Below are 13302 nucleotides of genomic sequence, written 5' to 3'. Positions count from 1 at the left end.
CGCCGCCGCCGCCACCGGGCCGGGCCGGTCACGAGCGCAGCCGCTGTGGCCGCAGGCCAAGCCGGCGCAGCGTCCCGGCCGGCATGCAGAGCACAGGGTCAATGGCCGCCAACGAGCGGTCGCCGAGCAGTGACAAGCCGGCCAGGCCGAACAGCGTGTGGAACGGGTCGCACACGTCGCCCGGCCGATCGGCCATGCCGCCCTCCTCCGGGTCCTGGCTGCGCAGTATGAACCTGCCGCACACGCAAGGCACGGGTGGGTGCACGGCAGATCTCGAGCGGCTCAGACACGCACCCACGTCACCCACATCACGCACGCACGCACGCACGCACGCACGCACGCACGCACGCACGCACACACATTGGACAGCAAATTTTGGTGACGGCCAAAACGACAAAATACAGCACACTATGTAAAACATAAGATGAGGTCTCCATACATAGATATTATGCCTCCATGGTAATAAATTTCGCCCCACAACACAACCAAACGTTTCCGTAAAGACCCCTTTCCGTACTCTACAGCACCCTGGTGTATTTACAAGTTTCATTCCAATCTAGCGACAAAAATATCCCACGATTTTTAGTTGGTCGGCCGACTCGGTGACAGGTCGGCGACAAGTCAGCGCATTTCCTATGGCCCGGCCGGTCGGCCGATTCGCTGTTTTTATCAGGCGACTCTCAGTGTCCCAAAATATTCAGTATAAATTACTGAAAAAGATCTAGATGTGGGGATTTATCTGGCCGCAAGCCCGTGTTTCAACTGTTGTGATGCGACTGATATGAAGTGGGCAGTGAATTTCAATGCACTGCAACTTTGCAAGTGGCATTCGCATTGCATATAATTCTGTTTTGTTATAAAGGAGTATAGGTCCTAGCATTCAAAGTATGTTTGGAATGTGATGCACTGGTGTGATAAGTGTCACACGCTCAATAGCCAACGGAAAGGACACATACGACGTCGGCGACACGCAAAATTGTGTTCGGCAATGACGTGTAGAATTCATCCGCGCATATTCGACTGCTGCTCTAAGGCGAAGGCACCAAGGGCAATTGGGACGAAACCTGAGCGATCATGAGTGCCGCAGGAGGCCAACAAAGTGGCTCCCGTCAACAAGTATAGGATCCTCAGGGTGAGCAAAAATAAGACCAACGGGGTGGGTCCCCAAGCAATTGGTAGTGCCCGGGCAGGCTGACAGATGTCGCCCCACCCAGAGCATAAATCCCTTTGAGCAAAGGGGAATTACCCAAGACCATGAATTAACACCCTTGTGCGATCAAGAGTACTGAGTATTGAGTGTTGTCAAGAGTATAAGAGTGTGCGAGAACGTTAACAGAAAGGGCCTCGATAGGAGTGAAGAGTCCTCTGCAAGTTAGATAAAAGGGAAAGATCCTTTTGATGAAGGTAGAGAACCCCTGAACATCGAGTGTCTCGACGCCTTACGTTATACGAGCCCCAGCAACAGCACGAGGCCCTCCAAGTAAGTGGAAAGAACCGGAGACTAACATGAAGGGCCCCTGAGCAACTGTGTGCCCTGGCATATGGGGCCCCATAAAAGTGTACAAAGCATTTCGGGCGAATGGGAAAAATCCATGGAGGAAAACCTGACCGATCAAGAGCACCCAAGAACGGAAGCAGATAGCGTCCCAACAGCAGCGTTGGGCCCTACGAGGAAATGCCAAAAGATTAAAGGAAACATGGAAAGCTCCTTAGCGATCAGATTGACCCGGCAGGTGGACATACAGGGCCCGGGCAGCAGTGTAAGACCTCTGGACAGCATAATAAGCCCCCAATCCCCCCCCCCCCACGTAACACCTTTTCAATCGGGAAAAAAATAACTTCGTCTGCTCATAAACTCTTTACTTTTGGGAACTATTGTTCTTAGTCGTCTATAGGTCCAAAGGCGTCCAATTTTGTCGTGAGAAAACTGCGTCTTTTCGGCCGGTTATGGGCGCCTTCGGAGACTTAGGTCCTCTCGGCATAGGACACGGGACGGCCCCGTGCCCCCACCCCCTTTGCTTCCGCCACCGACCCGATCATCTTAATAGATGGGGCCCGCCAAGAACATAAGGCCATTCAAAGAGGAAATACTGACGACAAAATATTATGGCTCCCAACGGTCGAGTGTGCCCGAGCAGTTTCAAATATAGGGTCCCCTTCAATAGCGTAGGGCCTTCCATTCACATAGGAAGTAGCCAAGATCCAAAGTAGAGAGCCCCCGAATGATCGGGTGTGCCAGAGCAGGTTAACAGATAGGGCTCTCAACAAGAGCATAAGGCTGTCCACTCAAACGGGAAGTACCCAAGGCCCTACGTGAATGCCCCCTAGAACGATGGAATGTGCCCGGGCAGGTTATCAAAAGGGGCCCGACAAGGGCGTGGGGCCTTCCGTTCAAATAAGAAGTACCAAAACCCAGTGCGGGAGACCCTCGAAAAATGAAGGGTACCCGTGCAGCTTATCCTATGGCCCCAACAGGAGTGTAGGGCCCTGAATTCAAACGCCAAGACCCAATATACGGGACCCCCGAACAACCCAGTGTAGCCGAGGAGGCAAACATATGGGGCCCCCGACAAGTGTGTAGGGCCCCATTCAAATAGCACGTGCCCAAGGGCCAATGTAGAGGGCCCCGAACGATCGAATGTGCCCGAGCAGGTTATCAGATAGGCCCCCCGCAAGAGCGTAGCCCCCCCCCCATATTCAGAAAAGAAGTACCCAACACCCAGTGGGGAGGGCCACCGAAGGACTGAGTGTGCCCAAGGAGGCCATCAGATGGGCCCCCAACAAGAATTTAGGGCCCTAAGTAAGTGACAGAGAATTGAAAATACTCTAGACCCATGTAGAGGGCCCATGAGCATATCGCAAGTGTGTCGGTAGGGAGACCGAGGCCCACATAAAGGGACATTGAGCAACCGAAAATGCCCCGGCTATAGCTCACAGAGCGCTTCGTCCGAATGGAAAAAATTCGTGGAAGGGCCCATGATGGACAAGAGTGCCCCGGCACGCTAACATGAAGGGCCCCAACAACAGCGCAGGGCCCTCCGAGCAAATGCAAAGAAATGAAGAGCAGCGCAGAATGCTCCTTAATCACCGAAATGATCCTGCAAGTAGGCGTGTAGGTCTCCCGGAAACAGCATGGTGCCCTACACGGTGTAATGGGGCTCAAAATCTTTAGTTTACGGCTTTTCCAATCATTAAATAATTTTTTGAGTTCTCGTAGGCCCTTCACTTTCGCTCACAACTGTTTTAGGCCACCTAGAAGTCCAGAGATTCCCAGTTTTGTTGCGTTTTGTGTTTGAAAAAAACTCCACCTGTTCGCCCGGCTATGGGCCTCCTCGGAGCCAATGAGTCCCTTCGGGGCCCAAGGGGGGGGGGGGTCATAGCCCCATGGCTCCCCTCTGGATCCGCCCCTGGCTACAAATTACACTGCCATCTCCCCCTATACCAGGAGTTTTTACTTCATACAGCAGGTGGTTTCATGGTATTGTTGTCCAACTCTCCTACGAGGTCAGTGAAAGGTTGGCATTTCGTTGTCTCTGAGGAAAGTGTTCACTATTTCATGATGATAGCACCCGTACTGTAACAGGAAAGCTCTGGTAGCCATTCATTCTGCATTTGCTTTGCTTTGCTTTGCTCATTTGCTTTGCTTTGCTTTGCTCATTTGCTTTGCTTTGCTTTGCTTTGCTCATTGCTTTGCTCATTCATGTGCACTTGCACATGAATGTGTTGCACATGTGCACTTATACATGTGTTCCTTTGCGCTTGTGAGCATGGCATTGCATGGAGGCAAATATGGTATGTTTCATTACTGCTTCTGCCAACATTGAATCGCAAAATTGTCCTGATAGAACCATTAGCATAATCACTGTACACATTTAAGTACAGGTTGTAAAGGCGAACAGCCTACCAGATATAGCGCCTACATCACAGGCGTAGGAACATTTCAAAAAGTGTGGGGGGGGGGACAAGCCCAGGGCGTACTTCAGGAACTTTTCTGATTTTTGGAAAGCAAGTCTGATGACCAGGGGGGGGGGGGTGAAGATGGAGATTTTTACCGGTCTTTATTCAAATGTCATGGTTGTTGTGCTAGATATGCATCTAGAGCATATCTTATATGCATCTAGAACATATCATCATAGCATATCATCTAGATATGCATCATCTCATAAGTCCACAATCTTGCCCACTCGACTCATCTATGTTACTCAGGAAATAAGGCTATTCAGCTTTCCGAGACGATTCGTCCATTTCGACATTGTCTTTCCTGGGAAGGCGAAGTTCGAAAAATTTGTATCTGCGCTCTTCAGACATTATGTACATCGCGAAGGTAGATTGTAGATGTATATGTTTAATCGAAACTTGAAGATGAAGATTTGGTTGTAGATCAAGCGGTCAACAATGTGTATAAACATGGCCAAGCCATGTTGGTTTGGAAAAAATTAACGTTCAGTCAGGCTCGATAGGTGATACAATTTATGCAACGTGGTTGTTTAACAAGCGCGCTCGCAAATCTTAGCAATAAAAACCTGCTCGCGAGACGTTGCAGTCTCCATTGACCGTGACCCGTTAACCCGGTGGCTAATTTTTTCCTCGTGGCCCACCGGTGGACGAAAATGATGGCGCTTTTGAAATAATTACCTTTGAACATTTAAATCGGCTAACAAAATAACTTATGTGACGTAATTTTGAGCATACACGCTCGTGAATCTTAGTAAAAAAAAACCTCGACGCCAGGCGTTGCAGTCTCCGTAGACCGCGCGGCGTTGGTTTGACAGTTAATATTGAGCCCTGGCCAACAGATGAACGAGAATAATGACACTTCGGAAAAAGTGCATTTCAACGCTTCAGGACATCAAATCGTACATTTAAAGGCAGTGGGAGGGAGGGGGGGGGGGACAAACTCAGTGGGGGGCCAAGTGGAGAGAGGGGGGCCAAGTTCAGGGTGTAATTCAGGAACTTTTTCTGGAAAGCAACCCCGATGGCCGGCGGGGAGGGGGGGGGGGGGGGGTAGGGATGGAGGCTGTTATCGCTATTTGTTCAAATATCATGGCTGCTATGCTAGATATGCATCTAGAGCTGTTAATCACTGGTGCACAATATTGCCTATTCGACTCATCTGTCATTTGGCAAATAAGGCTATCCAGCTTCCCAGCTTATTCGTCCATTTTAAAATTGTCTCTCTTGGGGAGGCAAAATTCCACGAGCGAGCAGGCGTTTTGGGTCATTAAGGAAGCATCTGCCTCCACAGTGTAGATGCCAAAATACGGTCTGGATATAGGCTGGTGATAATTTTGAAAGTGGATTGATGGCTCCTGTGCGACATATTTTCCATGCGCGTTCATTTCGCTGCCTGCTTTTCAAGAGGTAATATTTGTCGCAGCATTTTAGGCAGAAACAAGTTCCGGAGCTTGAATCTGCTAGAAAAAATGTGACAAAGGCCATAAAACTGGAGATTGCTTTTAAGAATCAAGCCACATAATAACGCCCATCTGTCATATGTTCCTTATCTAGGCCCTGCTCCTGTCTGCCGTCGGTGGTCGCTGCCCTGGCCCGGATGTCCCCCGCATGGCTGATGATGGCTGATGTCGTATGGCTGCTTTGTTGCATACTTTTGGACCATCGTTACTACTACATGATGTATGAAACACGTGTTGCACACCTGCAACAGTGTCTTTTCCCGAACTATCTTCCCTCACACCACACCATCGCAGAAAAATAGCCTCCGGGAAGCTGTCTGCCTTAGGAATGAATCGGCCCAATGGACATTTCATTACCCATCATGCAACGTATACGACTTGACCTGCTTTCGTGTGTAGGCAGGGTCGTAGCCAGAGCCTTGCCAGGGGGGAACACAAGGTTGACAAAAGCCCATCCTATGGTGATCCCCCCCAAATCCCCGGATATACCTTACTTGTTAACAAGTGACACAGTCTTCTTTGTTTTATTGCTATTTTTACCTTGTAACCAGAACAGAAACCGGGAGCTACCGTCAGCTCAATTCTGTTTGTATTTTCAAGTCGCTAAACTACAGAAATCAGGCGCTGAACGACTGCTTGGAATTATCACTGGCGCTGTTAATTTACAATGGTTAGTTGACTCTTTCTAAACCGACAGAACGCAGAAGCTTTGTCAAAATTTGTTATCTGGGTTCTGAAGACACTGAGGACATCGCGAAAGGAGATTGTAGATCGATGTTTGATCCAAATTTGAAGATGAAAAGTTGATTGCAGATCGAGTGGTCAACAATGTGCATTAACATGGTCAAGCCATGTTTGCCTGACAATGTTCACCATTCAGTTAGAACCAATTAGTGATACAAGTTATGTAACGTGTCTTTTAACATGCACACTCGCAAATCTTACCAACAAAAATCTCGACACCAGGCGTTGCAGTCTGCATGGTCCGCGGAGCGTTCACCCAGTAGCTAATATTTAGCTGTGTCCCACCGGTGGACGAAAATGATGACGCTTCTAAAACGATTGCCTTTTAGCACTTAAATCGACTAGTTATACAAGACGTCATTTTGAGCATGCGCACTCGAAAATTTTAGAAACACAAGCCTCGACCGCACGTGTTGCGGTCTCCGTGGGCTGCGCAGCGTCGGCCTAGCAGCTAATATTAAGTTGTGACCAACGGGTGGACGAAAATTACTACGCTTTGGAAAAAGTATCCTTGGACGCTTCATGACATTAGATCTTGCATTTAGAAGGCAGTCTGAGCGCATATGTCACGTGTGCTATTATTAGACTGATGATAAGAACGGGTTGGCCCTTAAGGCACCGCGAAGTGGTGTTGGTGGTGGTGGAACCGGAAGAGTAAAACAGAGAATCTCAATCTTTCGTGTTTCTGTGACAATAAACTGTCCAGAAAACAGCAACACGGCGCCCGCCGTGTTACTCTGTCTTCCCGTAACACTGCAAGTCTGGAGGCACTTGCAGTGGCCGACGCCGTTCGGTTTTACGGAAGCTGCAACCCAAGCCATCGTTGTCCATGCTCTCGAGGTTGCGGGAGGGCATGTTGAAACCTTTTGATGCATTTTTTTTTAGAAATCCGTTCTACAAAAAAAAAATGATCGTTCTCAGGCAAACATGGGATGGCCTTGTTCGTTGTTTTAATTCATTTCGACCCATGACCAGAAGACCAGGGGCACATTACCGGCTCCCGCCAAAGGCTGAAGGGCCATTCCAGCCCCTCGCGAAGTGTCTTCTGGCTGTTGTTCTGGCGACACGGCGCGGGTTCTCCTGGCCCATCCGGAGGCAATTAAAATTATATATTATATCACGATGTTCCCCTCCCTGACACGGGAGGCCTTCTGACTCGAGCAATTGACTCCGGATCAGCACAGGAACTTGTATTGATCCCAAAACATCCCCAATCGCCGCAGGTGGTCCAATAATTGTCACATAGACTCCAACTCCATGCTTTCTGTGTTCTAAAGAAGCATTGAAAACTCCCAGAACGTAGATTGTAGATGAAATAGAGTCCCAAATTTGCATTAACATGACAAATCCATCTTCCTCTTAAAATGTTCAAGAATCAGTCAGAACTGATAACCGGTAAAAAAAGCTATGTGATATGGTTTTGAACATGAGCGCTCGCAAGTCATACCAACAACAGCCTCGACGCCCGGCGCTGCAGTCTCCATTGGCCGCGCGGCGTCAGTCTGGCGGCTGTGACACTAAGCAATGACCAATGAGCGAACGGAAAAGATGGCACATCTGGAGGAAGACGGCTGGTGAGCCAGGTAAATCAGCATGTATGTTTGATGTGCAAAAGCAGCAACTTTAATCCGAAAAGTGTGTGTGGGGGGGGGGGCAGTTAGCACTGCTGCCCCCCCCCCCCACCTCGAAAAGTTGGGGGCCATGACCCCTGCCCCCTCCCCCCCCCCTGTTCCTATGCCCATGGCCTACATTGATAGTAGAAATCAATATGGGTTGTGTGGTGATGGCATAATGGCAGCAGTGCTAATTTTTATGCGTGGTTAGGGGGACGTAGCGACCCATGGACCATGGTCAATAAATTAAGTCCGGATGAGATGGTTTTGTGTTATAGTAAGTCTTTATCTCATCTTTTTGTAATTTTCCAGCTAGAAATGTTGGCTGGGGGGAGGTGAATCAGAATTGATCTTCGGGGGTTTCCCTGACGTTTGCAAACTAAGAAAGGTAAAGCTTCGCAAAAAAGAAGCAAACGGTGAACTGTCTTTGGTGAGATCTCGTGATCGGTAAGAAGTTTCCTGCTGTTTACTGACCCCACTAGACCAAGTCGAAGGCCGAATTTTCCTGAAAACCAAACATCACCTTTGCATGTTCATATATATGAAATCATGTAGTGAAGTGACATGGAACATAAAGAGGCGTGTCCCTTGCTTTATCATGAGTACAATGTCATGTAGTTTTATGTGTCTGGAACCTACACTTATAAGGTAGGGTTTCGTTCATGTAAGTGCCAACCCCCCGCGCGCGGTCCGCAGAATCGTCACTTGCCCCTGCCACACCCGCCGGCCTTGAATCGTCTTGCAATGATCGTATAAAAACATCGTTACTCTTAAACCAGAATTGCTAGGGGCACTTTTTTGGTGTCAACACACGCACAATGGATGCCCCAGGGGCCACCAAAGATTTCAGCAAGACTGCACAATATGTCGCATTGGTGTCCTCAGGAAACCGTGGGGGGGGGGGGCGCGCACCGCCAACCTTCCCCCTGTAATGACGAGTAACTTGTTTAGAAAGAGCTATCCGCCTGATATGAAGTTTTTGAGAAAAAAAACGATGCAATTTACTTGTTGAGACACGGTGGAAGGCGCCCACCAGTCAAAACATGTCGCACCACGCTTGGAGCACGCCTAAGGTATGGTGGATAGTTTGGTGACGGTTGAGATGGGGTTCGAAGCGCACATTAGATTTCCATAACGGGGCATGGCCTCGTGGAGACCCCACATATTTGACGTCATTGCCTATGCCGCTTGCTACTGTTTCGGAATCTGCCATGCACTTTGCTGCCCTGGCTATCGAGGTCCTTCGTTGTTTTGTGTGTGTGTGGGGGGGGGGGGGGGTCGAGGAAAACAAATTTAGCCGTAGGTCGAGTTTAAACGTGAGGCCTCTAAGTCCCGAGGGTGGAAGAAAACTCCTGTTGTGATTGGGCTATCTTGTCAGTCTAGGGCAGGTACACCTGAATTCCTAGGAGCAGCACACGTCCTGACATTTGTTCGAGGGCAGTGCGTGACTGGACGTTTCGGTTATGTACATGATATTGAAAATTGCAGTGATGAAAGAGACTTTTGGTGATAGGCTGATCGCTGATGACGCTACTGGGTACGGACTTAATGACCATTTTGTCATATGACATCGCATTACGCTACTGGCGACAATGTTTCCTCCAAAAATTCGGTCTGCAACAAGAAGTACACTTTAACCACCCCTGTAGCCGGTCCTGTGATGGAAATCTTACTTGACCTCTCGCGCACCATTATGAAAGAAGCACATTTCATTGGTCCAGTTTTTTGAACGAGTCTGTTCGGTATGTTTGCAGCGCACTAATTTGTCAAAATGTAGTAACTGCCAGAAAGGCTTGAAACACTCTGTTCAGGCAAAAATACATGCAAACACGAATTTGTTATCCCGCAAGTTCAACGACATGTTATACCATAGCTTTGAATTGTCCCCTATGGCGATTGCCAGAGTGGCTATTCGAGGCGCACTTTGGCTTTGGACATGGGAGCATCGCACGGTCCGTAATGACGCAATGGCTCAAATTTTAACCAATGCGCTTCTCGGCAAGAGCTCCTTACCGCCTGCTGGGCCGATCACAAACGTGCTTTCATTCGCAACAGTAGATGTACCATGGCGCTTAAGACAGGGCCTTGGTTAAGACGACGGTGCTATCGAAAATTGCAGGGAAAAACACAGCGCTGTTACAAAGCGTTACCAGTATGATTTGAACTTCGTAGGGCTCTTCTTAAATCATGAAATGACATCTAAGGGTCCATCTAGACGCTTAATCCCGAGAGGAACCTATCTGAGATCCCACAAGGTCCATCTTATAACAGAGGGAAGCCCAAAGCATTGGTAAGAGAGGGTGGGGGCGGCACACAGCTGGATACTGGCTCCCGGTGAAAAGGCGCCCAGATGAATCACCAGGTTTGACCATTCTATTTCGTTGGGTCCAGCTTTCTTCATTTGTCATCACTGTCGCTGAGACACAGTGGATTCAACACTGAGGAAGCCCCTTACCTTTCGTGGACATGGAGCCCCGTAAGTAGAACACTAGGCAGCCCCACTGCCTTTCCCGGCCAGAGATTGAAGGGGATTCCCGTCCAAACTCGTCAACCGGGGTACTTGCCGGCTACTATTCTGGAGACACAGTGGCTGGGGCCCCCTGGTCGATCACGAGGGCCACAGATGGATGCACATTACGTCGGTTCCCTCCCTGGCGTGGGAGGCCGGAGGACCCTACCCGTGGTGCCATAATCAGAAACGTCAGTCAGAGGGCTTCTATCAAGTTCCTCTTGCTAAGGTCCTGTATCCCTATGTTTGGGGTCTCGACACGGAGCCCAACAGTCCGCTCCATGCCCGTCTGAGCCCTTGACACATTTCACAAGCAAGAATGAGGCTGGGGCCCGCGATTTGCAATGTTCGGGGTCCCTGACACAATGAGAGGCTCCTGTGTCGGTCAGGGATCAGCTGCGCGGGTCAGAAGGCCTCCCGCGTCAGGGAGCGGACCAATATGACATGATGTATCACTATAAGGACCTCCCGTCGGCCAGGGGATGCCAACCAGTGTAGCCAGCATGACGGCCAGGCGGCACACCGCGGTGGAACAGAATGGCCCTTCAACCCTTCACTGGGAACAAAAATGCACCCCGTAGTATATATATATATATATATATATATATATATATATATATATATATAAGATATCTTAGAAAACATGCCCTCTGATGGCACTGCACTCACCGCTTGACGCTCTCCTCGTCGATCCAGTGGAGGCGGCCGATCATGGCGAGCGAGGCGAGCACCCACCACGAATAGCAGACGTCGGCCAGCTTCTGCGGCCGGCCATTCAGTCCGCCGGCCGGCAGCTGACGTTCGCACAGCCACCAGCCGGTGCGGTCGGCGTCGAGCGAAGCCAGCCGTCCCAGCAGGCTCAGTGCGCCCAAGCAGCAGTACATCTGGCCGGCGTGGCTCTCCGAGCGCGGCCGCGAGCCGAAGCCGCCGTCCCAGTTCATGCAGGAGAGCACATAATCGCCGGCGGCCGCTGCGTCAATGGCGTCCATCCGGCCCTGGCGGCGGTCAGACCGGGTCAGCGAGCGCGCTCCGTCGCCGGCCAGACCAGACTACGCTGGCATCTCCGGTGCCAGCAGCAGGGCTGAGCCGCACAGCAGACGCAGTACGCAGCCTAACCCTGTGTTTTTTTAGGCTCAGCCACCGTTTGCTACGTGCTAACTTCGTTGTCTGCGTGGCCTCCATACGATCCCGCCGTACCCCGCCACCACCTCCGCACGGGCCACTGACCAGCAGCGCCAGACAGGCGACGGCACAGAACGAGAAGCGGGTGTCGACCTCGCCCCAAGCGTCACCCTGGAAGCTGCCGTCGGGCCGCTGCAGGCCTGCCACGTACGCCACCAGTTTCTCCACGTCCAGCGTCTCCGGCGCGTCATAGATGCAGCAGATCTGCGGCACGGCATACGTGGGTCACGGCAGAGGCGGCACATCAGCCGCTCAGTGGAGACGGACCTTTCGGCGGCACATCAGCCGCTCAGTGGAGACGGACCTGAGACAGCAGCCGCTCAGCAGAGCGCAGCATAAAGCAGATGTGCGACCTCGGAGTGCTGTGTTTCTACGACCGAACGACAGAAAACAGCGGGCCATTCGTCGCACCAGTCACATGTACCTGGACGGCGCTGAGTGTGTATAGCAGGTGGGGTCGTGGCTCACCTGGACGGCGCTGAGCGTGCACAGCATGTGGGGGTCGTGGCTCACCTGGACAGCGCTGAGCGTGTACAGCAGGTGGGGATCGTGGCCCACATGGCCTGCCACGCCACCCGACGGCGCCTGGCACTGGCGCACAAACTCGAGCAGCGGCTGGCGCTCCAGCCGGTCGGCCGCGTGCAGAAGGTGCAGTGCCGTTAGCGTCCAGTAGGCACCGCTGGTGCGCAGGAACTCGGTCATGGTGTTCTCCTGCCGGCGCGAGCGGACTGAAGGAATCAGCAATCGTCTGCATTCGCTCAGTTGTCATTCACCGCGCTACATGTAAGCCTCGCCTTCCGGACTGAGTAGGACTGAACACTGGGCATGGGTAGCACGGCGCCGGCGCTCGGACCGTCGAGGCCGTCCAGGTGGAGCGAGTCCGCTCGGGACACCGTCCCTGGCCCAGAGCAATACACTTGGTTCAAAGGACGAAACATAACATGGATGGTATACATTCATTCAGTGTCCGTCGCTTAAGCAGCATCAGGGCAAAGCTGCTAGCGGTAATGCTGCAAATGTAGCGAAATCATCATGGATCGGGTACTAGAAGTTACCAGCAGCCGGACTTCTGCTTGACTCTGGAAGCAGTCGAAGTACACTAAAACCATCCGAAACAATTCTAGAATCAACCACACTCACACGGATCCAGATAGCAATCGATCCCTTTTCCAGCACGCATGTGGTTGATCCAGCGCTGCGTATCCCCAGATGTTCTTATTCTGCATGAGTTGAGAGTTCTTCACCCTTCGTCCGAGATTCCACATCACAACCGGCACAAGGTACTACGCTAAGGGCTGCCTGAAGCACGAGCGGCCGAGCAAAAGGGCCACGATAACTGATAACGAGTAGAGTGTTAGAACACTCCTTACCACGAGCATCAGGCATCACGAACATTGCATGACCATCCTCAATATTCAGGCTATCACGTCGACGCCAGAAGTGCAGATGCCTGAGCTGAAGGGTTCCGCGGAGCTTAAGCCGAGCGAGAGAGAAGAGAGGAGAGAGGAGAGTGGAGAGAGGAGAGAGAAAAAGAAAGAGAGAAAAAGGGCGCCGAAACAGTCTGAAGTGAAGGCATAGAGAAGTCAAATAAATGCAGCCAATACCCTTTTCAAACGATATGCAGTACACGCAGAGGAACGAAGGCACCAGCCCAGGTAGATATTAAATTGAAAGTAAGTAGCAAAAAAAACCTCATTAAGGCAAACAGATAACATAATAAAGAGCTATTGATGATAACACTCAAATATACCGCTTTGGCGAATAAAAATACTACAAAATTAACGTCACATCATAGGCAACACGCAAGTTTTCTTTAAATTTTTAAAAAGGCGATGATGCT

The 13302-nt window shown here is 50.7% G+C and overlaps 1 protein-coding gene across 7 annotated transcripts in view; it reads right to left on the bottom strand.

Annotated features, from left to right (window-relative positions):
- Positions 1 to 18: 18 nt before the first annotated feature.
- Positions 19 to 13302, bottom strand: part of RabGGTb (geranylgeranyl transferase type-2 subunit beta) — a 29963-nt gene continuing 16679 nt past the window's right edge. For all 7 annotated transcript variants that reach the window (XM_037226721.1, XM_037226718.1, XM_037226720.1 and 4 more), the window contains exons 3-6: positions 11976 to 12173; positions 11508 to 11666; positions 10950 to 11275; positions 19 to 233 (exon numbers count right to left, since the gene is read on the bottom strand). In XM_037226721.1, coding sequence (XP_037082616.1) covers positions 29 to 233; positions 10950 to 11275; positions 11508 to 11666; positions 11976 to 12173 — 888 coding nt within the window. In that variant the 3' untranslated portion in view covers positions 19 to 28. The remainder of the gene's footprint in view (positions 234 to 10949; positions 11276 to 11507; positions 11667 to 11975; positions 12174 to 13302) is intronic.

This window comes from Pollicipes pollicipes, unplaced genomic scaffold (assembly GCF_011947565.3).
Source record: "Pollicipes pollicipes isolate AB1234 unplaced genomic scaffold, Ppol_2.1 Scaffold_5724;HRSCAF=6776_pilon_pilon_pilon, whole genome shotgun sequence".
NCBI lineage: Eukaryota > Metazoa > Arthropoda > Thecostraca > Pollicipedomorpha > Pollicipedidae > Pollicipes > Pollicipes pollicipes.
The sequence above is the reverse complement of the archived record's forward strand: the minus strand, read 5'-3'. Positions and strand labels throughout refer to the sequence as shown.